This window comes from Trichomonas vaginalis, chromosome V (assembly GCF_026262505.1).
Source record: "Trichomonas vaginalis G3 chromosome V, whole genome shotgun sequence".
Classification (NCBI taxonomy): Eukaryota; Parabasalia; order Trichomonadida; family Trichomonadidae; genus Trichomonas; species Trichomonas vaginalis.
The window spans coordinates 11,284,855-11,310,511 of record NC_067207.1 but is presented as its reverse complement, the minus strand read 5'-3'; the positions used below and the strand labels follow the sequence as shown (position 1 = coordinate 11,310,511).

The window sequence follows — 25,657 nt, the reverse complement described above, 5'->3', positions numbered from 1 at the left end:
CCAGCTTAGAGTATTTTCAAAGTTTTATTAATATACACCAAGGTTAGGATATATATTAACCAAACGCCCACACTTATAGAATATACACGTTTTTCATTGGAGCATTGCTAGTGTACTTTTCAAATAAATTGACTTTTGTATACAAAGGCACAGTAATAAACTTAAGACCTAAAAATATCAAAATCCATAGTAATTAACCAACCAATACTATTTTGCATCTAGTAATATTAAAAATCAATTAAGGAGAAATAAAAAGTTACATTTTTACGTAAAATTTCGTAGATAAATAATAGTATTTACAACTGATGTGAAATAGATCTTTCTTATTGAGGTTCGCCGTAAGGAACGTTATATCCGATAACTTCCATCTTTGTCCACCAAGCTGAGTAACAGAGGGTCCAAATTCCGAGAATGTATAAGGAAAGCCAAAACAGCCAGAACGATCTCTTGCCGATTACGACTAATTCTTGGCTCTCAGTTTGCCTATTTAAGCAATATATCCAGCACATGAGCCAGCAGAGCGGGCAAAGTGCAAAACCGACTTTAAACATAATGTTTGCATTTTTGATATAAACATCTAAGGGATCTTTCTTGCCTGGATCCATGTATAAAAATTTGTCACTTTTATTTAATGTCAAATAATTTTTTGAGATTGAAAGAACCTTAAAAAACCTCAATAGACTTCATACTCCATCTCTACACCACATGGTTCCTTTTCATTGATATAATTTTCATTTATTTGAATTGGATCTTGAAATATGATTTCCATCTTTTTAAATACAAGTCCTTAGACATAAAAATCATTTAAATGTTGATACATAGCTTAATGATACCAACTGTGAACTGTTATAACTCTGAATTCAAATTATGAATTGAAAAAAAAATTTGGATATATGCGTAAGTTAGGGATATTTGATTTCACCTATGATGAGTTCATATGTAATTCTAAAAAAAGCTTTATGATAATAAAAAAATAAAATAAAAAATATTTCTAAGAGTCTAAATACAATTCAAAATGAGGATCATGAAAACATCAATTGCTTAAAGGCCATCTAAATCACCTTTCTCGACTTCAGCCTCAATATCTTTTGGAATTTCGCTATCAGGTCCGAGTAACATATCAACAGTTTCTACTTCTTGCTTACCACTTCCATCAGCAAATCTAGAAGCAGCTTCAAAGTAAGCAGTCTGACCTTGTTTGTTTTTGATTTTAGTATCAGCTCCTGCTGCAAGTAAAATCTTTATAATTTTGTTATTTCCGTTGATTGCAGCAAAATGAAGTGGGGTGTTATCGCTGAGTGTTTTAACGTTGACATTGATACCTGGTTTTTTAAGAACTTCAGTAAGTAATTCAACCATACCATTAGCAGCAATTGCGTGAAGTGGTGTAGATCCAAATTCATCTGGTTTGCAAGGATCAATTTCTGCTTGAAATTGATTCCAGATTTCAATAGCTGCTTCTTCGTCTTGGAAACGGCATCTGGTATTGAAACGATCCTGTGGAGGATCATTTTCATCACCATAGCCTTCCTCTTCTTCTTCGTAAATCTCTTCCTTTGTTGACATCGTTCAAAAAAATATTGTCCTTAGTCCCTCTCACTAAAAAAAGAAGGAAAGGATTTTGAAATTAATCAGAATAAATGAAATCAAAGCAATATAAATCGCTACATTTGCTATGCAATCTATATTCAAAAATGATTTTTAGATGCTCAAATTGAATTCAAAGTAATTTTTTTCAATCGACAACACATGATTTTAGTCAAATAATGAAACGGTTACATTTTTGAACATAGCCTTACTCAGTAATCAGAAAAACATTATTGATTTGATTCAATTTACATTCGATAATTATCAACCAAGAATTTCATATGGAGATCAAATTACATTGGTTCAATATATATATAAACATTCAATAAAGCAGTGGTTTTGAATCGTAAATTATAAACAAAATTTTATTAAACAAATATTATTCTATTTTTGTGATTTTTGTGCTAAAATTCGTATGTTATCTTCGACCTTTTTAACAGCTTCTGCTCTTTTTGCATTTTCTTTTTGTAATTCCAATAATTTTTGTTTGAGTTCTTCATTTTTAGTCTTTAGTGCTGTTACTTCCTGATTGACATCTATACATTTGGTTCTTGTTGTATCATAACGTCTAATTAACTTTGTAATGTAATGAACAGATTTATCGTAGTTTACCAATAAATTTCGAGAGTTTTCTATTTGTTTGCTAGCAGTTGCAAGGTCCATATTAATTTCATCAGAAAAGACAAAGAAATTTTGATTATTTTCCAAAACTTTTACTTTTTGAACATCAATTTCCATAGATTCTGCAAATGCATCTAAAACGGCATCATCCATTGCATCTCCAGATACTTTGAATGCTGGAACTGCAACGTAAATTTGCTTTTTTTGATCCATAAAAATTTGTCATTTTTATTTTCATTTGTCAGTTTCAATACACACTTTGCTAATAAGGACAACGATCCAACAAGTAAAATGTAGCGGTGTTGCCACATTAATATACTAAAAGGCTACTTATAATAGAAGAAATTTGATTTCAATATTATTTTTAAGGGGTCTAAAGCTAATGATGAACACAATAATAACACGATCAGAGCTCCCTAAGAGATGTACCATGTTTAAAACATATATTGAAGAAATTTATTTAAAATTAATAAATATAATCTAATAAAGAACTATTTATGAGGTTTTACAGCTATAAAATAAAGATCTAATATCAAAAAAACTAATTACGGTATTGGAGTCTGATTTTCTGTTTTATCTTGTGGCTTCTTACGCATGATTGAGAGGAATGCGTAGATCCAAACAGTCAAGAGCAATGCGGATGGTGCGCAGCCAAGAATTGGAAGAGCGTAGTAGTGAACACCCATAATTCTAAGAACTTTGATATCTTCTGGCTTAACAGTAACAACTGGACCGTAGTAGTTCAATTGGTTCTTCATTGGCTCTTTAGAATAGCCTGTAATGTTTGCATATCCTGGTTCTGAATCGTGCATTGTTTGAAGTCTGAAAATTATAGGGCTGCTGTATGCAATCTTGTAATCAGCTATGGCCTTGCCTTCAAAACTATCATCAAACTGGTTATGAACCATATTATCACGATAAATTAAAACTTTATCGTTGGCCATGTTGCAGTCTAACTTGAAAAGCTTATGCTTTGCTGGTGGGGCAAAGAAAATGCATTCATCTGCATTTCTTATGGATGTATCCCAATGATGATTAAATGTTTCATTGACATAGACTATGAGATTAGACATGCATGATGAGCGAAGTATACTTGCATATGAAAATCCAACGCAATGGTCTTTCTTTAATTCGATATTGATTTCAGCGTTTCCTGTTGGGAATCTATAAGCTGGTAATGTGAAATCATATGGGTGATGCTCTGTGCCAATTGGTTGAGCATATGAAAGCTTTGTTTCATTTGTGTATTCTGTTAAAGCAATCACAAAATCATGATGCCATGGAGATAAAAGCGTATAATTCATATCTTCTTCAGCACAATATCTAACACTTTGTATGTTATGGCCGAGTTTGACTGTAAAGTCATTTAAACTATGTCTGATTGAAATCAAGAAAAACATTGAAATCGATATTACGATCAAGAGGTAGGGCAACGATAGGTCAAAAAGGCTTCTCTGATAGATTTCCTTGCCTTTTGGATATGCTATAATATATAGCCTAGCATGATAGGATATGATGTCAAAAGTTAGAACATAACTTAGGATCTTGAGAAAAATGAAAAACAAAAATTACATAAAAAAAGAAAAATTTTATCTAATTTGTTTTTTTGGACCGAATAAGTAATTTTATTGAATTTCAATACGACACATAGATTTTATTATTAGTAATAAATATAATGGTTTACTATTAACAAGGAACCTAAACTAATGAAAATTTGATTTCAAATATTGTATATGATTATCATAGATTACCAAAATATATTGCTATTTATGAGGATATAATATTGATTATTAGTAAATCGTATAAATTTAATAAATATACCATGAATATTGAATGAATTTCTTGATTCATAGGGGTAAAACGCGCTTTTATATGATTTAGACAGAGAATTTATGAGATGTAAATAACACAATAAAGGTTTATATTGAATATTTTCTAAAAAATAAATCGAAATTATAAAAAACAATACATTTATTCATTGAAACTACTTGGACAAATATGAAACAAGCATTCAGGCAATACTTTTGAGACTTCAACGCATCTGATAATTTTTATATAACTTCACCTCTTATGCTTAGAGTGGAGGTATTGAGATCGTATAAGTATAGATGAGCTCACATTCAGATATGATGTGTGAACTTCTGTTTTCACTGCAATTTTGAATCAGAATAAACTCAAAACAAGAATAAAATGATATACTCACTCTCTAAATGTGTTCGAGATTTAAAGTTGTATGAAAAAACGATTCATCTTTCGAAGCCTCCCATTTAATGAGAGACTTCGAAAGATGAATGTATTCATGTAGATGAAATACTATATATGACCTTGTGTGATACTAAAGATATCAAAATGTTCATTTTTAAGTGCAATAGAAGGGTTATCTCTCGTAAAATCTCAATTTAAGGAAGATTTAGAAAGAACTCCTTTCCTAAGTAGATAGTGTGTGGTTTCTGTCTTTTGGTTGATCAGGAACTATGAAATTAAGTCGGACAGAAAGAAGTTCTTTCCAAAACAGACTCCAAATGAGTTGTTCGAAAAGAACTTCCTTCTGTATATGGATAATTGTAGTTACCGCACTGAAGTATGTGATTGTGATGATGGAGTTCTCGATAAATCTAAAATCGGATTAAGATTAATTGAAAACTCAAGTAATTCTTTGAAATCTTGTGTTGTCTGGCACTATAATAACCAAAGAATGAGAATATTATGTTGAATGATGAGTACGTGTGCTCGGCATTCGCCGAGCGAATTGAGTTTAACGTACTATGAAAAGTGACAAATTTGGGCTTTTTTTCCTAGGGTTATGATCTCTTCCTTTCTGCTCAATACGACAGAAATGAAAGAATGAATTTGTACTCCCTAATTGATTACTACAATCTGTATCTATCTTTAACATAGAATTAGCTGCATTGTGATTTATACTCCAGAATTATTCAATTTAAGATCAACCTCGTAAATTTTAATCATATTGCACCAATACTCCTACGTTGAGATAAGAACATGATTATACATACCAAAGCCCCATATTAAAAATCAAAATTTAGCACCTCCATTATGCAACCACATTATTCGTCGCAAATAAGTATATTTACGCATATTATGATGCATATTCACACAACTCGTATACATGAAAAGTTATTAAAATCAGACAAAATTATTGCAATAAGGAAAAAAAAACAACTTTATTATATATGTTAGTAATGAATTACAAATATTTCTACAAAAAATGCTCAATACTTCATATAATCTTCGAATATTTCTTATTACAAGTTAATACATTTTGACTCGAACATGATAAACAAAAGCCGACACGCTGATTACTACATTTATGAAAATATAGTACGTTTCCATTCATCTGTTTACTTGTTTTTGTTGGAATAAAATCATTTTTTTTTTCTTTCATGAAATAAGAATTTTGCTGCGAAAGCAATATCTCTAACAATAATTAATACATTATGTCAACTCTGGAATGAGTATTTATCAAATATGATATCAAAATCAAAAATTAGTTGTTTTTTATGAGTAAAAACGATGTAAATTGATTATTTGACTAATTATCAAATACTTTGATTTTCCAAATTTGTTTCGAAATTGATTTTTTCATGTGAAAATTCAACTTGTTTAATTTCATTTTTGAAATTTTGAATTTTTTTTGGAATTTTGAGTTGATCAATTCAGCAGAATTGATAATGCTATTGCTTTAGGGCATACCACAAGGTGATGAATAAAAGGTGAACATTAACAAATTATTTTAAATCACAAATATCATCCTCATCAACTTTAATTCTAAAAAGAACTGTACTGAATTATGAAAATGCATGATTTACATTATTAAAATCTTTGAATGAAAATAGTACAAGATAAGTTTTTATTCATTTTTAATTAGATTTAAACGAAAAACTACTCCATATTAAAATTTAAGTCGAGAAATCGTATTTTGTTCTTATTTGTTAGCATTTTGTAGACATTCTAATCTTGAATTAATTTGTTACATGATATTATTAACAAATTTAACTGAAAAAATATGTTAATATGGAATAAACCATGATTATATAAGCTATCAATGCTATATATACATATGTAAAAGATTCATATTAAGGGTGCACACGAGAGGATCATGTAAACTTCAGAATTTAGAACCTTATTTTTAGGCATTATCTTGGCTACCTATTTAGGCTCGAAAAGCAAAAAATATCAAAAAATACAACTTAACTCCATTGTGACCCTTTCATGGAGGTAGTTTTTATCCGCTAGTATTTTCCCTTTGAATCTCTTTACAATTCGAAATCAAATTCAAATCTCAGTAGAAGAAAGGAAGAATCGACTTACTACGGTTGTAATACGAATAAATACATATATTTAATTATTTTTATTTACATAATAATTGTTTGAAGCTCATATTCCAACAAATTTTTAAATAAAAACATTAAAATGTTGAAAATGTTCATATATTTTAATAGGGTTTTGGCACTTTATTGAGGAATTACTACATACATAGTCGAACTGAACTTGATATTTTGAAATTTAAATTATTTATCAAAATTAAAATTTAACTTGAAATTTATAATTATTTAGTCATATTTTGCATAATTCTAAGTAGATTTTGTAAAAAATCAAGAAAGAAAAATTTTAACGTGCTTTATTTTTTCTTTTTATAATAATACATATTATATATATAATTAACATATTCATAATGTTTCACCCTTTCAAAAATATAATCCTCCTCCTCTCAAATAAACGTACATACGGGTGGCCTCTTTTTCAAAAAATTAAAATTTGAAATTTTGGGCTCAAATATTAGAGATTTTTTCAACCTTCAACGATATATGTTGTCTATATCAGACCTCCTTTCTTTTTGATACTTAACATTGTTCCTAAATCTTAGCCGTTAAGGCTGTTCTGAAAATATTTTTTTTTTCGAAAAAATTCGAAAAAAATTCTTAAAATTCAAAAATTCCTTAATTCCTGAGGATTTTGGAAAAAAGTTTTTACATGAACATGTGTATATTATATGAAGTATATTGATAAGGTAAAAATCAAATTTTATTGCATATTCATCGAGAAAATAAACTAACGAATCCCTCAAAATTGAGAGGGTAATCCTCCTCCTCTCAAATAAACGTACATACGGGTGCACCCTTAACTCAATTAACAAAAATGATAGATTTTCATAAAGGTTCAATCTAGGTTCGTCCGAAAATTTTGATTTTTATATAGAAGACATAGTTTCATATACATAATTAAATTTTCAAACAAATTTGATCATACCATTTATTAAGCAGGATAGTATATTAATTACTATCAGTATAAAAATATAAAAATGATTATATTTAATTATTGCATAATTTAGTCAAAGAGTTATAAGCCTCAAGTGATCGTTATCACCTTCAATGCACGTATACTTTATTGATTCATAGATATTTAATCTATGTTTGACATGTTGTTGTCGTCATTCGTTTTGTTCCCATTCTTCCTAAGTTAGAATTAGAGAATACACCATCCACATCATCTAATTTGGTCCTCAGCGATAGATTGGTTCATTTTGGAGGAGTCCCATCAGACAGTTTTCGAGCACCAAATATCAAATTTTAATGTATACAAATCTTTAGTGATTTATCTCTTTTATGATGAGTAAAAGGTTTCTGCTCATCAACATTTGATTTCCGACATATATGATTTCTAATTGCAATTATTTACTTTCTTTTTATAATCTAACTCTGTGACTCATACCATAAATTAATTATTGGAAAGTGTCAATATGTTTGGCACAACGCATGGCGGAAGATACCAAACCATGCAGGGAATATGATACGTTTAAGATCTCCGAACTTTTTTTCCAAAAATTTTCTATCGTTGCCCTACCTCTTACGATCATTTTCTTTTCAATTTGAGAATTTCAATATTAATTAATATCTTATATGTATATAGGATATTTAATAATTTTAAAAAAATGAAAAAGTGACAATTTGCGGTTAGAAAAAGTCATCAAAACACTTTTTAATGATTTCATTTAACATAAGCATAGACTATCTCTTTGGTTTTTAACTTCAATTTCCCGAAATGAAATGAATTTGAACAAACACGATTATTTTACGATTATTTTTTGTAAATTTTTTTAAATTGAGACTGACATCTCTACAATCTTCTTAAAAATCCAAATATCAAATAAAATACATAATTGGGCCTTATCTTTAGAGCTCCTAAATATCATTATCAATTTTTTGGGGATTTTGCGGTTAAAGATAATACCCAAATCTAACACACGACACTCATTTCCATATATCGTTCAAAAATACTAGACTATTGGAATTTGTATGTCAAATTATGAACTTTACAAATATTGCTCTGCTTACAATACAACTCATGAAATTCATATTATTAACTAATTTTAAAAACCGTTTCACTAATTCAATTTGTAAAATTTTAAAATTATTTTTTTAATGCTAATTGATAAATTCCATTTGGCTGCTAAAGGAAAAGACAACTATGAACTTTATCGCAACATAGCAAGCAAATGCTTATATCAACTTTATAATTCTGCAGAATTTCCTCAACAAATGTATTATTCGCAAGATTATTTAGAGAAAATAAATTTCAGTATATCGAATAGAAAGATTTTTGATTACTATCATCGTGCTCAATATTTGTATGAAGGCATGATCCTTTATTTGGATTTAGCAAAATTTTCAGATGAAGAAAAGCAAAAATGTATTGATACATTTTCTGATGTATCCAATCAAGTATACAGAGTAGTTGATCAATTCCTCAGAGATTATGAACTACCAGCAGTATCTATCAAACATTGTCGTCCTTTCTCCTACTTTTATAGAGATACATTAAATAACTGTATAATCCTGCTTACTGCAACATTTAGCAATGTCATTCGTTGCGTACAATCAGGAATCAAGAAAATCTGGGAAAATTATAAAGATAAAGTATATCCAGATTTCTTTGATTCCGGTTATTATAGAGATGTATTCGATCAGGATTATCTTTTTGGCGAAATGGATTTCAACACTCCTTATTATTTTGGTAAAAAGGAAGATTTTGAAAGACTCATAAAACAAATAAACTCGAAGACATCTACAATTGTTGAAAGATCTTCCGATCTTCAGACTCTTAATAGAAATTGTGAAGAACCTACTGTCAAGGAAATCGAGAATTCAATTTAGGAAATTTGTTTACGTGGGACTACCTGTTCAAAAACGTCGCCTTTTCCTATTTCTGCAAATTCTATAGATTTCAATGCAATTAAGGGTGCGCGGGAGACGATAAGTCACCCTCAGAAAAGTACTTTTAAGGTTAATATATTGGATGCTTCTAAACTTTCCATTCCACACATTGCAATATGATTAAGGTTAATTTTGAGTAGTTTACCTATCGTCGCCTGGGCACCCTTAATACCGGAATCAAAATTTCGAAATTTTGTAATTTGAGATGTTTACATCTTATCAAATTTAGAGATTAAATAAAGTGAATAATTTTCATTATAATTGAATTTTATTTTGTAACGTGCACGCTTTTATTATTCTATGAAACCGATACTTTTTTTTGATCTAAAAGTGCCAAAATTTTTTGAATGATTCTTAATGATTATCATAAACATGCTTATACGCAAGAAAACGCATCTTTATATCGTAGCGTTGCCAACAGGTGCTCATATCCATTGCATGTATCAAAGTATTATCAACGTCATGTCTATGAAGCCCAAGAATGGTTAAATTCAATTGATTTTACTATTTCGAATAGAGAGCTTTTCAAATACTACTCGGTCTCAAGATTTTTCTTCGAAGGAATGATATTATATTTAGATTTGAGAAAATTTTCAGAAGAAGAAATTTCATCAGTACTTGAAACACTTATTAATCTTACCAACGAAGTAAATAAGTACATACAGCCATTTCTTGCAAATTACAAAACACATGTTCGAAAAATTTATTACTTAAGACGAGAGGTTATCGATTTTGTAATTTAATCGTCGTCGTTATCGATTTTGTAATTTAATCGTTATCGTCTTTTTCTAAACGTGCATTTTTACATTAAAAGCAATGCAACTCCAAAATTAATTGGTATTTAGACTTTAATTAGGTGCAGACAAACGAAATGCAGTCCAAATATTTTGGTGATATATGAATTACATAAATTTAGGGAAATTGAAATTATATCTTTTTAAATTTTTAGGAAAACAGATTTATAGAATTGTTTAAGTCATCAAAATAATGCAGACTTAGGTCAAATTTTCCAAATTTAATCATTTGCAAGACTTTCAAGCGACTTCAAAATGTCGAAATATAAGTCCAAAAATAAAATTACGATTACAGTCTATCCTCAATTATTATCACGCTAATTATTGAGTGACCCATGCGTTCGTATGTATGTAATACCTTTTAAAAAGGAGATGAGAGAGATAAACTACATTTACAATTTAAATCTGATGTATTTACTTGTTACATTTACAAATGTAAATGTTTCTCGTAATGTTTACATTTTGTAAGTATAACGAATAAAAATGACGCACTTTTTTTACAAAGTCAAATTATGCGATACAACTTTACTTGTTACATTTACAAATGTAAATGTTTCTCGTAATGTTTACATTTTGTAAGTATAACGAATAAAAATGACGCACTTTTTTTACAAAGTCAAATTATGCGATACAACTTTACTTGTTACATTTACAAATGTAAATGTTTCTCGTAATGTTTACATTTTGTAAGTATAACGAATAAAAATGACGCACTTTTTTTACAAAGTCAAATTATTGTTCGATTTTTGCAGCTTGTAAACGATTAATTGTATAAAGCAATTGATATTAGCACGATATAACTGAATAATTCTAATATTGAAATCAAAAGCCCTTAAAATATCATGATATTTTAATTTCATAACAAATCTAGGAGACTATTTGATGAAAACATATCCGATGTGGGTTTTGTTGTATTATATAACTTGTTATTGACTTCTTAGCTTTCCAAATTTTTTTCGATAATGAGAAAACGAATGAAAAATCAACATTTGGTCCATTTAAAATTTGATTTGTTTACATTTTTTTACTTTTTGAATTTCAATTTATATTTTCCTCAAGAAATACTTTAGATTTTAAGAAACTAAATCATATAATCTACTAAGAAAATATATTAAATCCTATAATACTCAAAGTTTTGTGATAAATCAGATCTTTTTTATTTTACTTTTATTATGTTTTTGCAAACTTAAGGTCCTCACTAGGTAAAACATAATACTCTTTGAAGTTAAGTATTTTCACAAAGAGAGGACCAACAATATCAAAAGATTGAATAAAGATTTGTATTATTTTATTTATTTTTAAGAACATGTTTAAGAACCCTCATTATCTCCACGAATATTGCATATTTTTCTATTCTAAGACCACCAAAATTACGTTTTAATATAGAAAATAACATATTTATGTGATGCTAAAGTCGAAGTCCTTAAAAAATTAGTGTTAAACATCCTATTGTTAAATAAATTTTTTAAAAACCTTAATAGGATAAAAAAAAAGAATTTACACTCTCTCACTTTGAAAACGTAGAAAATGCCAATCTATTGGTATACATTTTAGTTTTGTTAAGTTTACAAAACGATTACTCTAGATTTTAAAGATTTATCAAGAATTTAGAGAATATCCTTCTCAAAACAACTTTAATAGCGAAGGATTAGTATTGAATCGGATTTGTAACATAATTATAGTACATTACAATACAATTTCTCCGACTTTTAAATATTTTTGAAATATTTACAAAATATGCTCTTTCTATCATCGATACTTTAATACAGAGCAAATTTAGTAAATGTCATCACGTTATTTTTTCATAAATCGTTTTCGAACTTTTGAAATATTTATTTTAAACCAGTTTTCTACATTTAATATGTGAATTATATCAAAAGTAGATGGGCGATACTTGTAAATCTATTTAAACTATTAGTTTGCTATTATTGAAGAACTTTATAATTTTTTTTTCTTATGTATGGAATTAAAGATAATTTTGCCGATTCCAACTGGTTTTTCTATATGAGTTAAATATGCCAAGTGAAATCGGACTTGCCAATATTGTAAATTGAAGTATGGACTATATATCGATTTTCATTGATTGATGAATAACTCGGAGTAATGTAATTGTTGATAATGAAAAATAGTTTTCAATTGCTGGTAAGGGCCAATGTATGTTCAATAGCTCCGAAAGCAAAAAATGCACGTTTAGAAAAAGACGATAACGATTAAATTACAAAATCGATAACGACGACGATTAAATTACAAAATCAATAATGACCCACTTAAGACATTTCAAATTCTGTTTTGAAGAAAAGTTAGATGAAAGCATCCTTATCCTTACCAAATACATTTATGAGCTCATGAATTGCATTCAAAAATGTATTAAGTTAATTTGGGATAAATATCATGATAAAGTTTATCCAGAATTCGTGAATACAAATTATTATAAATCAATTTTCGATGAGAAAGAATTCTTTTTTGGTAAAATTGATCCATATCCTCCTTATTTTTATGGTCAAAAAGAAGATTATGAATCTATCGCAAATAGACAAAATTCTGCACAAATCACATTATTAGACACTCAGGCATCTGTTTCTGGTGAGAAAGAATGTCAAATCGAGCAACCTAACATCGAAATCGTTGAAAAACGAACTGCAAACATAGGTTCTCCCTTAATTGCATGAGATGTAACCCTAAATTAATTCTTCATGGTCATGATATAAACAGTTACTTTTTAGAATTGTCATATTTATTATCAAAAATAAAATATAATATTATATTATTTCATGACTTATAATTAAAGTTATTATATTAGTGCAATATAAGTTATAATATTATATTATGGTGCATTGCGTAGAATTGCCAGAAAACTCCTATTGGTGGATATGTTCAATTTTAATAATTGTGAGGATGGGACTGGAACCTTAACATATACTTTATATCGAGAACTTCATGTTACTCTATGAAAGCTCGATATTAAAAAACCTATAATTCGTTTATAATTCTCACTTATGCCAAATAAGAAGTGTGGTGTCACTCCGAGGTGTAACCCCCTGCATTTTCTTTCGTTAAAAATTCGGCGATACCTTAGTACATTTATTGAGCTCACATAGATATTTAGAGAATAGTTGATATTGATGATGTTTTGTACAGGACATGATGTATAAATTTATTAAGATTATTTAGTTAAATATTGTCATGTACTTTTGATATATTGGAGATTTCTAACATATTTATAGATTTTTGGTTTTTTAGGTCATTCTGTATCAATTGTGATTAACCTTTGTTATGTTCAAATATCTGTGAAAACTATAAAATGATAATAATAAGTTAACATAAAATTCAAAAAAATTCTTTATGTTTCACCGAATTCGTCATCATCGACGTCATCATCGTCATCGTCATCATTGTCTTCATCATCTTCCTTATCCATATTCATCTTAGACTTCTGATCAGTCAAAAGAGGTGCGAGAGACTGCTGCAAGTCTTTATTCTTGTCGTTGTAAACTTCTGCTTCTTCATCAGGATTTGCTTGTAGCCAGTCTTCTCCTTCTTTGATGATTCTCTTCAAGGACCTTCTTTGTTCATTAGAAAGTCTGTCTTTTGTCTCATCCTTGTTCAAGTTGTTCTTAGCAGCCGCAATCATTGAATCAAGAGATAATCTTGCTTGTACAGATTCTCTTTCTTGTCGAAATTTCTATCCATCACTACGAAAAATGGCATATGGCCTAAAGGGTATATCTAATTATGATATGAAATCATTTTCATTTCCATATTTATGAGAAAAGGATGCTATATCTAATGATCAACCAGTTGCAATAAGTGCTAAATTATAATAAGAATTCCAATATTTAGAATGCTTAATCAATTCACTAATAAATCATTGTTTTATTTTAATATTTAATTTCTACCATAAAATATGTCAATGAAAGAGTTACTTAATAAATAATATACGAAAATATTGACCTTTATACAAAACAAACATATAAAAAGAACAAAACGAATCTATATAAGAATTAAAACTTGATTCTCCAGGTAGTATTTGTCTTAATCGAATAACTGTAGTTCATATATGCGTAGCTGGATCAGAATTTCAATATTTAGTGTTCTGATTATTTTTCTTGCTTTTGATTTGGATTTTTATTATGATCTGCTAAGTTTAGTGGTTCTAACTCAGATTCAAGCGCAGATCTGACTAATTTCATATTCTCGACTCGTAATAAATTATGTGCGTGAATGAATAAGAATAAATTCAATGCATCAGTTATTATACCAATTACTGCAAGGAAGAAATGGAAAAATGATCCGAGTCCAACAGCTAAAAGAGCATTAACTATCCAAATTGCAAAAGAAAGAATGGAAACAAGCCAAAACAAATTGGAATCTGTAGGATTTGGGACGAATGGTGGAGGTTTTGATAGAGATTGAATAAGTGATCCAGATTCAAAATCTGTTTCGATATACCATCCTAATCCGATTAATTGAGGTCCACCAACATTTTTTGTGTTTAAGAAATCAATTGCTAATGCAGAAATGTAAGCTAGAAAACCAAGAGTGCTTTTATTTCGTCTTGAAAGAAGGAAAAGAAACAGGATGATGGAGAACAATTTGCAAACAATAAACATCATGGACAGAAACTTATTTGTCCAAAATGAGTTGCTTGTTTCATATGATAAAGTTTCCACGTTTTCCATAATTTTTTTTCTCAAAAAAAAAGTATATTACAATTCTATTTTGTTTCACCAAATCCTCCATTGTCCATATAGAATTCTTAATATAATGTCTCGATATCCACTTTTTTTGTTTGCATGAAGAGATTGGCTAAAATGGGAATCGTCATCCACTTAGCATTAAACAACATTAGGATTTTATATTGAATTAATGATATAGAATCGGCTTTTGGCATTCAAGTTTAATCATTATTTTCATCATTGCTTTTTTCGTTAAAATAGGAATCAAACTATCTACATACCTAATCCATACAGATGATTTGCGAGGAAAAATCATATGGAAGAAGGTTACAATTGACTGATATGAAAATTTCTGATATTGATTGAAATTTCAAATCTCTTTGAAATTTTTAAACAATTTCTTATTCAGCAAAATAATATTTTTATTATTGATACTATAATTTGTATTGAATTGATGCTTCCAGAAATTGAAAGAGTCGTAATTCAAACACAATTCAAATATTGATAAGATGCATTAAAGGATTTTATTCTTATATGTACACGCAAAGAGTTAAATCACAAAATCATAGTTTTTCCGGCGGCACTAAATAAAATTTGAAAAACTATTTAGTCATATGTTTTTATTGCTTTTTTCTTTTGCAGAACAAAAAAGATACGAAAAAATATCGGATTTGATCTATGCAACAAGGACTTATGACGTAGGAATCTATGAATTTACGTTAAACGGAGCTGCAGGCGGATGCGGGTGCAGAGAAGGTACACAAAGAACAGTTGGTGGGAATGGTGCTTCAATAACAGCTTTATTAAGATTCACGCGAAAAACAGTCGTCAATTTCGAAATAGGATCAAAATCGGATGGTGATTGTAAAAGATATAATGAGGGAGGAAAACCAAATGGTGGAAACAGCGGGAATGATTATAATTTTATAGGAAATGATGCCTCTGGGAGTGGTGGAGGAATGACAGCTATTAAGATTGGATATGATTACATTTTGATTGCTGGGGGAGGTTCAGGAGGCGCTGGAATGTTCAATGGAGCACATGGTGGAGGATTAGGATATGTTTTACGTGTAGGCGTAAATGGTCAAATTGTAACCACTAAACAAAAATATCTTATGGGTGAACATGCAGGGGGAAAGGGGGATTTTGGGTTGATAACAGCGGGTTCAGGTGGTGGAGGAGGGTGGAATGGTGGTAAGGGAGGAAAAGCCAGCGATGAAACTAATCCAGAAGTTTGTGGTTTTGGAGGTACATCAGATTATAAGTTGAATTCTATCTATATCATCAATACTCCTACAGCATTAGATGGAAGATTTACAAATAATACAGGAGATGGATCTGTAATTGTTGTGCAAAAATCTATCCGTGAGACAGTACCTGAAAATAATCGTAAGCCAAGAAAAATTTTAGTTGGGGCTTCTTTGTATTTTTCTTTTTCTGGATCAAATCTCTTTTGAATTCTATTGGTTTTGTTGTTGTTTGCTTTCTCAACAAGCTAAGAGAATCCGCTTAGTAATTATTTCGTAAATGGATATATGAACTTTATATATATATGAAAATTATTGCTTGAATCGATAAACATGTAAAAATTTGAATCTCATATTTTTTTTAATTCGAATTTGACAAACAAGAATATTAAATTTTAAATAATATAACATAATAAATGAAAATGGCGAAAACTTTCTACATGCAGACATTTGATAAATCATAATTCGCTAATAATCGCAAGGTTAGTCATTAATCAGTCGACACATATTTCATTCAAACAGAGTTGTATAATATCCCATTTTCTTGAATTATTACTAAACTAATGAAGAATAACAAATTATTATTATTTTAAATTATTTGAAAAACTATTTTGTTCATTTGCCACGAACATATTACACAACAGTATTACATGAATTTATTTGTATTGATTTAAAATAAAGTTAATTAAATAATCAAAATATTTTTTTATATTAACAGATATATATATTAATAACAATAACAAATATATAAATAAAAACAAAAATATATAAAATTACTTAGGAGATCTGGCTGAATTTGGAGGAACTCTGAAATTTCTTTGTTTTACTTCTCCTCTTGGAGTTCTTGCGCTGTCTCCACGTGGAGTTAACCTTGCAGTTGCACTCCTTGGAGTCTGTCGACCAGAATCCAATCTTCCTGATGTAACAAAGAAAGGAGGAATGTATTCGGGAACTTGTCCTTTCAAATTAAAAACAAATTGTCTTTCTTTTGTATCGATAATCAATGTTGCTTCCATTTTCTTTCCATATTGTCTTGGCCTGAAATAGACAGTCAAAGGAAGTTCTGTCATCATTAGGGAGAACCTGGATTGCTCTGTTGCTGATATAAATCCATCGCTTGGATTCACAGAAAAATCGTTTGATCCGCCCTTCATAATGTAAGCTCTAAATTGTTCTCTTCTTGGGAATATTTCGCGAACGTAAGGTCTCAATGATGCACAAGAATTCAATGCACATTCCATGATATATGTTTCACATGGCTCAGGTGGATCGCTCCTCAACAAAAGAGGGAATGTCCATTGTTGTTTTAAGTCGTTTTGAACAAGAATTTGGCATCTTATATCAACAGGTCTTTTCGGTTTAAATTCCAAATCTAAGATGACTTTTCCTTGTTCTTTCGTTGATTTGTAATCAACATAATTCGTTATCCATTGATATTCCTCGTCATCTGCTTTGATCCAAGTAGAAATCTTTGCACCGCCTCTTTCTCCTTCGATAGGAAGAACAAATTTTTCTTTCGAAATTTCGTTTGCACGGCCGTTGACGACAAATTCTCTTTGAACAAAATTCTTCTTGTCATCTTCCGAAATTCCTATCAAAGGAACAGACCAAACAATAGGAGGTTCAATCTCTTGAGCATTAATGAAACACTCTGCTTCATATTTTCCTGATTTCTGCGGCTGGAAAAGAAGAGAAATCGTTTCGATTTGGCCACGATTTCTCATTACAAAATTCAAATTCTTGTTTATGAAATCGAAATTCTTCAATTGATTCGACAAACTCAACGAGAATTTGACAGGGAATGGGAATGGAGATGTGAAATTGAAGCTGGTGCACATCATCTGCAAAGGAGGAGCTTCAAAGATCATTGGACTAAGCGGTTGTGGTGGTTTTCCAATACCAATGATTGAATAAGTCATTTCACCTAATTCAGGAGAATTAAACATGAACAAACCACATTCTTTCAAGCCTACAGAAGCAGCTCTGAATACGACAGGGATTGTTACAGTGTCATTTGGCTGTATTTCGAATTTATCTTTGACCAAAAGTTCGAAAAACATTGGAGAAGAGTTTGAAACAGAGAAATGACATAAAACTTGGAGTGGATTTGAAATTTTGATTTCTGTTCTTTCTTCTTCTCCAACGACACAATACAGTGTCTTCAAACTCATGACATCTGCTGGCTCTGTATAGAGTTTCAACAAATAGACATATTCTCCTGCTGTTTCTGATACGAATCTGATGTAAGTTTCTTTAAATCCTGAAGATAAAGGACAGAAAACAGCTTTGTAAACACTGGCAGAATTTCCTTGGATAAAGAATTTTCTATCACCATAAATATCTTTGTCATCGAAACAAACATCGAAAGTGAGATCAACATTCGAAGGATTAACAACAGGTATTTCGAATGTTGTTGATTGCTTTGCGAGTCCTTGAACAGTTATTGTATCAGATGGTTTCGGATATTCGAAGTCAATTCGAACAGCCCACCAAAAATACAATCCTGTTTTATCATCCCTGCAAATGATTTTTCCTGCAGCAACACCAGTTATTGGGGACATTATTTCCAATTGGAAACTCTTCTGAACACATTTTCCTTCTTTGTATTCGAGATATTCCGGAAAAGTAACATAAGCAACATCACATTCGACATTAAGTTTTCCATCAACTTGGAAAAGAGGAGTTTCAACTTCGACAATTTTCCTTTCTCTTGCTTTGCAACTAACAACAATTGTATCTATAGATGGCGGGTCATCTATATTTGCTGTGATTTTGTAAATTGTTGTTTGTTCTTTTGTCATATTAAAAACAGTTAAATCTGTAACAAAAACACCTTTTTTGTTGGAATAAATCGTAAGAGGTAATTCTCCAGTTGTTTGTCCATTTACGAAGAATCTCTGAGGGAAAGTAAAAACTTTTTCATCAGTCGAAGAAATCTTAAATGTCCATGTAGATTTCGAAGTATTTTGGAGAGGAATGTTTTGTACAATTGTGTTTCCTAAATAAGAATCAACACTTATTCTAAATGTCTTTGTTTCGCCAAGACTTACTCCATTGGATTTATAAACTCTTATGTCATTGTTTGATTTCATAACAATTGTACATGGATAATCACCTGGTAAAACAGGACAAAAAGTAACAGGCAGCATATGTTTTTCTTTGTCAATTGTTAAACTAGAAGGAATCTTATAAAAGGTCTGTAAACCGTTTTCTATCGTAAAAGTGACATTTGTAAAACAATTCAAAGCAATTGTTGCAATTTCACGAGATTTAAATTCCACGAATTGTTTGAATCTTTGCTCAGAAATGAAACTTTCGTTTTGTGCTTTTTTGACAATAGAATAAGCAATTGATTTGCAAAGATCTGAATTGACTAATTGCAAGTTTTGTTGGATTGTTTTCTCTGTTCTTTCTTCTATCTTTATCTTAGGAATTTCTATTTCAGTTGGCAAACTTGACATTGCGTTTATTTGGTACAAAAATTCTTTCTCGTCTTTGGATTTGAAAAAAATTAAACAATAATATTCTCCAACATTTATTGGAATAAAATCTCCTGTAATAGTGACTTCGCTTTTATCTGTTTCGAAATAAACTTCTGTTTCTTTTAGAATGAATGTTGAATGATCATTTATGAAAACGTCAAACTCATTTTTGCTCAATTTGTTGGAGAAATCATAATCAGGATTTTCAATGAATTCTATAACTTTTTGGGAAAAGTTTTCTTGTCCGAAAATTGTTCTTGTAAAGATTTCGAATGTTCCTGGTTTAATAAGTTCATTCTTAACAGTAATATTGAACTTTGTAACTTCATAACATTTACCAGAAACATTTACAATCTGAGAAGGAACTTTTGCATCGACATTCGACCTCATTTCGATGACAATTGGTGTTGCTAACATCGGCATTGAATTTTTAGCGGTTGGCGGTTTTGGTTTGTTTGTACTTGATGCCAACGATGTTCTGCTTTGTTTCAGTTTAATTCTACTATCTGTTCTAGATTCGTTTTTGACCAAAACATCAATTTCTTCCGATTTTTGTGAATTCAAAAAGTGACGAGGAGTCAAAGTTAAAGTTGCAGTTTCAAGTAAATGAGTTCTTGCGTAGTATTCAACAAAGAAAGTCTGTAATTGATGAGCAGGAACTAAAACAAATGTCTTTGGCAATGTGAAATTATCAGAACCAGTAATTGTTGCATCATATCTAAGTTTTTGAGATGAAGGATTGGAAATTTCAATCATTTGTTGGCAATTCTTTGATAAATTACATGAGAAAACTAAATCTGTTGTATTTGCATAATGAGGCAAATATTGGAAAAGTGAAAAACAGAAAAGTGACAAAGAAATTAAGTCTTCATTTTCGATCATTTCTTCTGACAAATTAAACTTCAAATTGATTTCTTTTGCTTTGTTCAATATCAATTCAAGGTTTTGTCTATGATCATTTTCTGTTTTAGGATTCAAATTCAATTGTAAATCCATTCTTTGGACATGATTTTTGAATAAACTTGCTATTACTCGACAATCAGATAATTGTTCGAATGAAGTAATTATATTTACTTCACTGTTCTTCCTGAAGTAATCGTAGTTTATTGTCAACCATTCGAGCATTATTGATTCGATGTTCGTGTAGCAATTTGATGTCAAAACTTCTTTAGTTTTTCGGTGGATTTCAGTCATTACTTCGTTAGGTAAAATTTCCTTTAATTCCAAAAGTTTTTGTGAAATTCCTGGAACTTGATTGACGTCTTCGCAGTTGAGTGTTGGGAACAAAAACACTTTGAATATCTGCAAAATGACAGTTAACCAACTATCACCTGAAATTTTATCATAGTTTTGATCATAAAATGACAATTTTTGTATCAAATTGTCAGAAAAAATCGGGGTTGAAGTGAAGTCATTCATTAATTGTGGATTATAAGATTTGATTGAAGGACTTCCATAATAATTCAATCCCAAAATCTTTTCAGTAACTTTTGTTCTCATGTACTGCAAAAACAAATCTTTTGGCAACAAAAATTCCGGCAAAACATTTTGGAGATGACAACCAACACTTTTCAAGAAATTTATCATTGATTTAAGACGTTCGTATTTGTTCTGCAAAATATCATTTGTTTTAGATGTTTTGAACATTTGCAGCATTCCTTGTGGTTTGTTTTGCACCCCACATATATTCTCAATGATTTCTTGAACTGTCAAACCGCAATTTGACACAAGATCTCCTGGAAAATTGTCAATTTTATTTGTCAAAACTAGACAATTCAGGAAATCTTTTACAGTTTGTTTCAAAGTTGGAGTTAATATTGGTTGTATGTCACCTTTTGTATCATCAACGATCAATGACGATAAATAATCAGGTTTGAACATTTTTGTAAGTGGTTGACAAACGATAGGTTTTGATGGTTGTGACACAAATTTATGTTTGTTATTTAACAAGAAAGGATATAGAGTTAGAACAGAATTATCAGTACCGCAATAAACAGTAAATGAATAAGTGCAACCATTTTCAGCAACCAACAAAACTTGTGTGACAAAACTTATTGGTTTTCCTGAAAGAAAAGATATCTTCAGAGGAAGTGAAGTGGTTGAATGACTGAAATAATTTCCATTTGTAAACAAAATTTCCAAAGGAAAAGTTTTGTCACTTACACTCTTCTTGATATCAATTTTTCCTTCAATTGCGGCAGAATTAATGACTTCAATGGTCACTTCACTTCTGACATTCAAAGGAACTATTGGAAGTACAACATTTTCTTGAGATGTCTTGAATAATCTATCAGTTCCAACTCCTGTCAACATTATTGTTGTTACTTTCACCTCACCTTTTTCACTTTCCGCGTAAACTGTTATATAACCAACGAATGGACCAGGTTTTGTTGGACTAAATGATACAAATCTGTCTTCTGTTCCGCAATAAGATAAAAAACCTGTTTCTTGATCAACTCCGAAATCTTCTGATGAAGGTTTATCAAATCTATATTTAATTCCTGTTTGGCTTTCATTTTTAAGTAATAAATGCTTGAAACAAGGTCTTGTATTTGGATTCTTCTCATTTTTAAGTGTGACAACACCGAAATCAACAAAGTTTTCTGATATAGAAAGAGGTGAATGCATAGCAACAGCTGTAACTTTCTTCTTCGCAAGTGTTGATGTTCCTTGTAATCCAATCAAAGTGAAATAAATATCAAAACTGAAATCTCCAACATCCAAAGGTTTGAAAACTAAATTTACATCAATTGTAGTCTTTGGATGTATTATAAAAGTATATTCGCAACCATTTAAAACAGATTGTTTTGATAAACTTGAATTCGTTCTTGCCAAATTACTCTGATTTGTTAAAGTAGAATTGGTTCTTGTTAAATTACTTTGACTTGTTAAAGTAGAATTTGTCCTTGTTAATGAAATAGAGCTACTTTGTTTGGACAAATTATTTGGAGCGAGAACATCGTTTGGACATGTAACAAAAATTTGGTTTGATTTATCAGAAGTTGAAACCATTAAATCTGTGGAATATTCTAAACTGAAATAACTATATTTAGTTAAGTCAATTGAGAACTTTGCTGGAATTAATCCAACATTTTCTATTGAAATCTTTCTGCTTTCATTTGATCCAACAAAAACATTTCCGAAATCCAAACTATCAGTTTTAATTTGGATCAAAGGCATTAAAGACTCTCCAACAACAGAAAATACAACAGGATTCTGGCCAGCTATTTCTACAGTATAGGTTATTTCATAAACTTGAGCTTTTTGTGGATTGAAAGTGAAGTGAAGATCGAAAATATTGTCAGGTTTAATAAAACCTTTGTTTTCCTTCAAATCAATATCATCACAACCATCATTAGAGAATACATTGAAGATTGCTGTGTTTTTACCTTGATTTTTAAGAGAAACAGTAAATTCTTTTGTCATTCCAAGCGGCAAAATTCCAATGTCAAATTTCTTTTTTTCTACTGTCACTTTTACATCTCCACAATTTCCTCTTAATTGAAGAGATTTTCCTCCACCACCTGTAAACGATAACTTGACAGTTTGCTCAGAATATGGTTTAGATCCTGGTCTATAAATAATCATTGTTTTTGCATTAGAATTAGGATTAATTTTTCCTCGTTCTGAATCAACAGAAAAAGTGGTATCGTCAAACGATAGCCATTTATAATCAACAATAGCTGTTGAATCATTCATTATATTTATTGTCTTGCAAACAGTCAAGTCTGTATAGTTTTCATTAGGGAAAGTGAAGTCAAGTAAATCTTCTGACAAATTAACTTCAATAGGAATTGCATCAGCAACAACATCAAATTGGAAACCATGTGATTTATTAACAGTATAATGTATTGTTTGTCTAAATTCACCAACATTTTCTGACATGAAAATTATATCAAAACCTGCAGTTTGTTTAGGGGGAACAACCTGAGATAAAGGGGTACTTAAACTTAATTCTTGGCTCTCATATTCCATTGTTACTAAAATGAATTGGTTCAAAGTATTCGTTATATTAAAAGATCTCCTTTGTTTCGACAAAATCGAAACTCTTCCGAAATCAATTGGTTTCGAAGACATAACAAGAGACATTTGTTGAACAGGACTTAATACTCTCTGGCATTCAGTGATTTCTGGTGGAGTTACCGGGTTACTTTTGAACTTCTTCTCGATGAAAACAGTTGGAGGAAGCGGTTGTAATGTTTTTGTTTTTTTGGATTTGTGAATTTTTGTTTCTAATGGATAGTTTGGTTCTGGTTCTACTAATCCTTCTGCATGTTTTAAGTTCAGATTGACTTCTTCTATTTCTTTTGTATTAGTCATTGCTTCTCTGACCTTTTGAGTTACGTAAGTTCTAAGTTCTTCATCAGTTTTTCCTTTTTCTTTTCCTATTTTTTCAAATCTTTCTTTCAGAGTTTTCTTCATTCGAAGTTTTTCGTGTTTTTGAGCACTTTCTATCAATATTCTTCTATTGTCTTCGTTCTGTTTCTGCTTAATGATTATTTCTTCTTTAGACAAACCATATTTTCCCGGATGATTCGCTGCATATCTTGCAGATTCTGACATTTCGTAAATTGGTGTTCTGACAAATTTTTCTGTGATTTCTTCTGCAGTTCCTGTACCTATTAAGTTCAAATTTATCCTTTTAAGACCATTACATAAATTAACATTCGTCTGTGCATCATAAACTCCTATTGATTTTGGATAAAAAGTGACAACAATACTTTTGACAGTTTTCGGTTTTATTAAACCAGATTCAGGTGTAAATCTAAATGCAGCCATAGGTTTTATCGAGTAGGTCACATTTTGGAATTCAGACTCGTTTTCAATTGTCAAATTTTTTTCTTTTTTCGTTTCAATTTTTTGATTTCCAAAAATGAAATCAACATCAGGAATTGAAACAGAAAGAGGTACAGCGGAACCTGTCATGTTTAAAGGAATTTGTTGGTCAACACCCGAGAGTTTGATATTAGACACAAAGTTGTATATCATCTCTCTTTCGACATTTTGACTTGGGGGTTCAAAAATCAAAGTTATAATTGCAGAACCATTTGGATTTAACTGTCCTTCATTAGGAGTTATAGTAAAAACACATTCTGAGCTTGTACCAATTGATGTTTTAGTAGTACTTAATCGAGAATTTGCTTTGCTTTCGATTGGTTGAGATATTGAATAAATTCTTTTGTCTTTTGATTTGTTTTGTATAGTAACAGTAATAACTTTGCGTTGTGTAAAGTATATTTGACCAAAATCGATTTCTTTTGTATCTTTTCCGTTATATTGGATACTTGCTACTTGTTGTAAGATTTCTCCGGAGACATTTAGTGGTGGAAGTTTGTTATTAGAGTTCTTTAAATCGACATTGATAGTAAATTTGAATTTTCCTGCTTTTTTTATGACAAATGAAAACTCAACTTCGACAGCTTCTCCAACTGGCAGTATTCCTGATGCAATATTGAATGTAACTATTGGACTACTGCATCGTAATGCAAATTCTCCTGCTTTACTCCCAAAGTTTGCAATTGAGAAAGTTTTCGTTACTTTGTTACCTTCTGGTATTAATCCGCAATCAATGTTTTGTACGTTTAAGTGAACTTGTGCTGATGGCGGATAAGCTGTAATTGGAACAGATATCGATGAAGTAGATGCAGAAATTATTAATTCGCTCTTTTTTATCTCGTTAGTTGTGGCGACATATTGGATACAGACTTTTGCTTCTAATCCTGATGCTAACATTGCAATTTTCGGTGAAATAATTTCAAATGGAGAATCATATGGCACTGAAAACCGTACTTTAATCGGTTTCTTTCCGATGTAGTGAATCCATACATCTATTTTATCCTTATCTCCAACAGTGAGGTCCCTGAAAATGATTTCGTCCGGGACAATTCGAATATCGCCGTTCGAAAGCATCAGAGTACACCGATTATTGTAAAGGAATTAGAAAACGTGCGCAATTTTTTATATAAAAAGTGACAAATCAAACATAAATTCCTCGAAAAACCATTAACTAAACGGAAT

The 25,657-nt window shown here is 30.2% G+C and overlaps 9 protein-coding genes across 9 annotated transcripts, besides 8 other annotated features; 2 read left to right on the top strand and 7 right to left on the bottom strand.

The window, feature by feature from the left end:
- Positions 1–242: 242 nt before the first annotated feature.
- Positions 243–616, bottom strand: TVAGG3_0317220 (uncharacterized protein; the record flags this gene model as incomplete). Its single annotated transcript, XM_001315900.1, has 1 exon — positions 324–605. One exon carries the CDS (start codon positions 603–605, stop codon positions 324–326), a length of 282 nt encoding a protein of 93 aa, XP_001315935.1.
- Positions 617–954: 338 nt separating this feature from the next.
- On the bottom strand, positions 955–1,586 carry TVAGG3_0317210 (protein ubiquitination; the record flags this gene model as incomplete). The annotated part of the gene is made up of 1 exon (XM_001315901.1): positions 1,042–1,566. One exon carries the CDS (start codon positions 1,564–1,566, stop codon positions 1,042–1,044), a length of 525 nt encoding a protein of 174 aa, XP_001315936.1.
- Positions 1,587–1,932: 346 nt separating this feature from the next.
- Positions 1,933–2,427, bottom strand: TVAGG3_0317200 (uncharacterized protein; the record flags this gene model as incomplete). Its single annotated transcript, XM_001315902.1, has 1 exon — positions 1,972–2,421. One exon carries the CDS (start codon positions 2,419–2,421, stop codon positions 1,972–1,974), a length of 450 nt encoding a protein of 149 aa, XP_001315937.1.
- Positions 2,428–2,684: 257 nt separating this feature from the next.
- TVAGG3_0317190 (uncharacterized protein) lies at positions 2,685–3,618 on the bottom strand (the record flags this gene model as incomplete). Its single annotated transcript, XM_001315903.1, has 1 exon — positions 2,754–3,608. One exon carries the CDS (start codon positions 3,606–3,608, stop codon positions 2,754–2,756), a length of 855 nt encoding a protein of 284 aa, XP_001315938.1.
- Positions 3,619–4,924: 1,306 nt separating this feature from the next.
- Positions 4,925–4,972: a mobile genetic element.
- Positions 4,973–6,306: 1,334 nt separating this feature from the next.
- Positions 6,307–7,347: a mobile genetic element.
- Positions 7,348–8,648: 1,301 nt separating this feature from the next.
- TVAGG3_0317160 (uncharacterized protein) lies at positions 8,649–9,406 on the top strand (the record flags this gene model as incomplete). Its single annotated transcript, XM_001315904.2, has 1 exon — positions 8,649–9,380. One exon carries the CDS (start codon positions 8,649–8,651, stop codon positions 9,378–9,380), a length of 732 nt encoding a protein of 243 aa, XP_001315939.1.
- A 58-nt stretch (positions 9,407–9,464) lies between these two features.
- Positions 9,465–9,605: a mobile genetic element.
- Positions 9,606–10,162: 557 nt separating this feature from the next.
- Positions 10,163–10,243: a terminal%2Cinverted (terminal inverted repeat of MuDR-N2_TV transposon ID:TVAGG3_0317140).
- Positions 10,163–10,369: a mobile genetic element.
- A 1,912-nt stretch (positions 10,370–12,281) lies between these two features.
- Positions 12,282–12,499: a mobile genetic element.
- A 600-nt stretch (positions 12,500–13,099) lies between these two features.
- Positions 13,100–13,143: a mobile genetic element.
- Positions 13,100–13,143: a terminal%2Cinverted (terminal inverted repeat of Kolobok-N3_TV transposon ID:TVAGG3_0317120).
- Positions 13,144–13,395: 252 nt separating this feature from the next.
- TVAGG3_0317110 (ATP binding) lies at positions 13,396–13,914 on the bottom strand (the record flags this gene model as incomplete). Its single annotated transcript, XM_001315905.1, has 1 exon — positions 13,575–13,865. One exon carries the CDS (start codon positions 13,863–13,865, stop codon positions 13,575–13,577), a length of 291 nt encoding a protein of 96 aa, XP_001315940.1.
- A 103-nt stretch (positions 13,915–14,017) lies between these two features.
- Positions 14,018–14,913, bottom strand: TVAGG3_0317100 (uncharacterized protein; the record flags this gene model as incomplete). Its single annotated transcript, XM_001315906.1, has 1 exon — positions 14,332–14,913. The coding sequence occupies one exon, from the start codon at positions 14,911–14,913 to the stop codon at positions 14,332–14,334; it is 582 nt and encodes a 193-aa protein (XP_001315941.1).
- Positions 14,914–15,524: 611 nt separating this feature from the next.
- On the top strand, positions 15,525–16,367 carry TVAGG3_0317090 (serine-type endopeptidase protein; the record flags this gene model as incomplete). Its single annotated transcript, XM_001315907.1, has 1 exon — positions 15,525–16,367. The coding sequence occupies one exon, from the start codon at positions 15,525–15,527 to the stop codon at positions 16,365–16,367; it is 843 nt and encodes a 280-aa protein (XP_001315942.1).
- A 563-nt stretch (positions 16,368–16,930) lies between these two features.
- On the bottom strand, positions 16,931–25,549 carry TVAGG3_0317080 (cilia- and flagella-associated protein 47 family; the record flags this gene model as incomplete). Its single annotated transcript, XM_001315908.1, has 1 exon — positions 16,931–25,549. The coding sequence occupies one exon, from the start codon at positions 25,547–25,549 to the stop codon at positions 16,931–16,933; it is 8,619 nt and encodes a 2,872-aa protein (XP_001315943.1).
- Between the last annotated feature and the right edge of the window lie 108 nt (positions 25,550–25,657).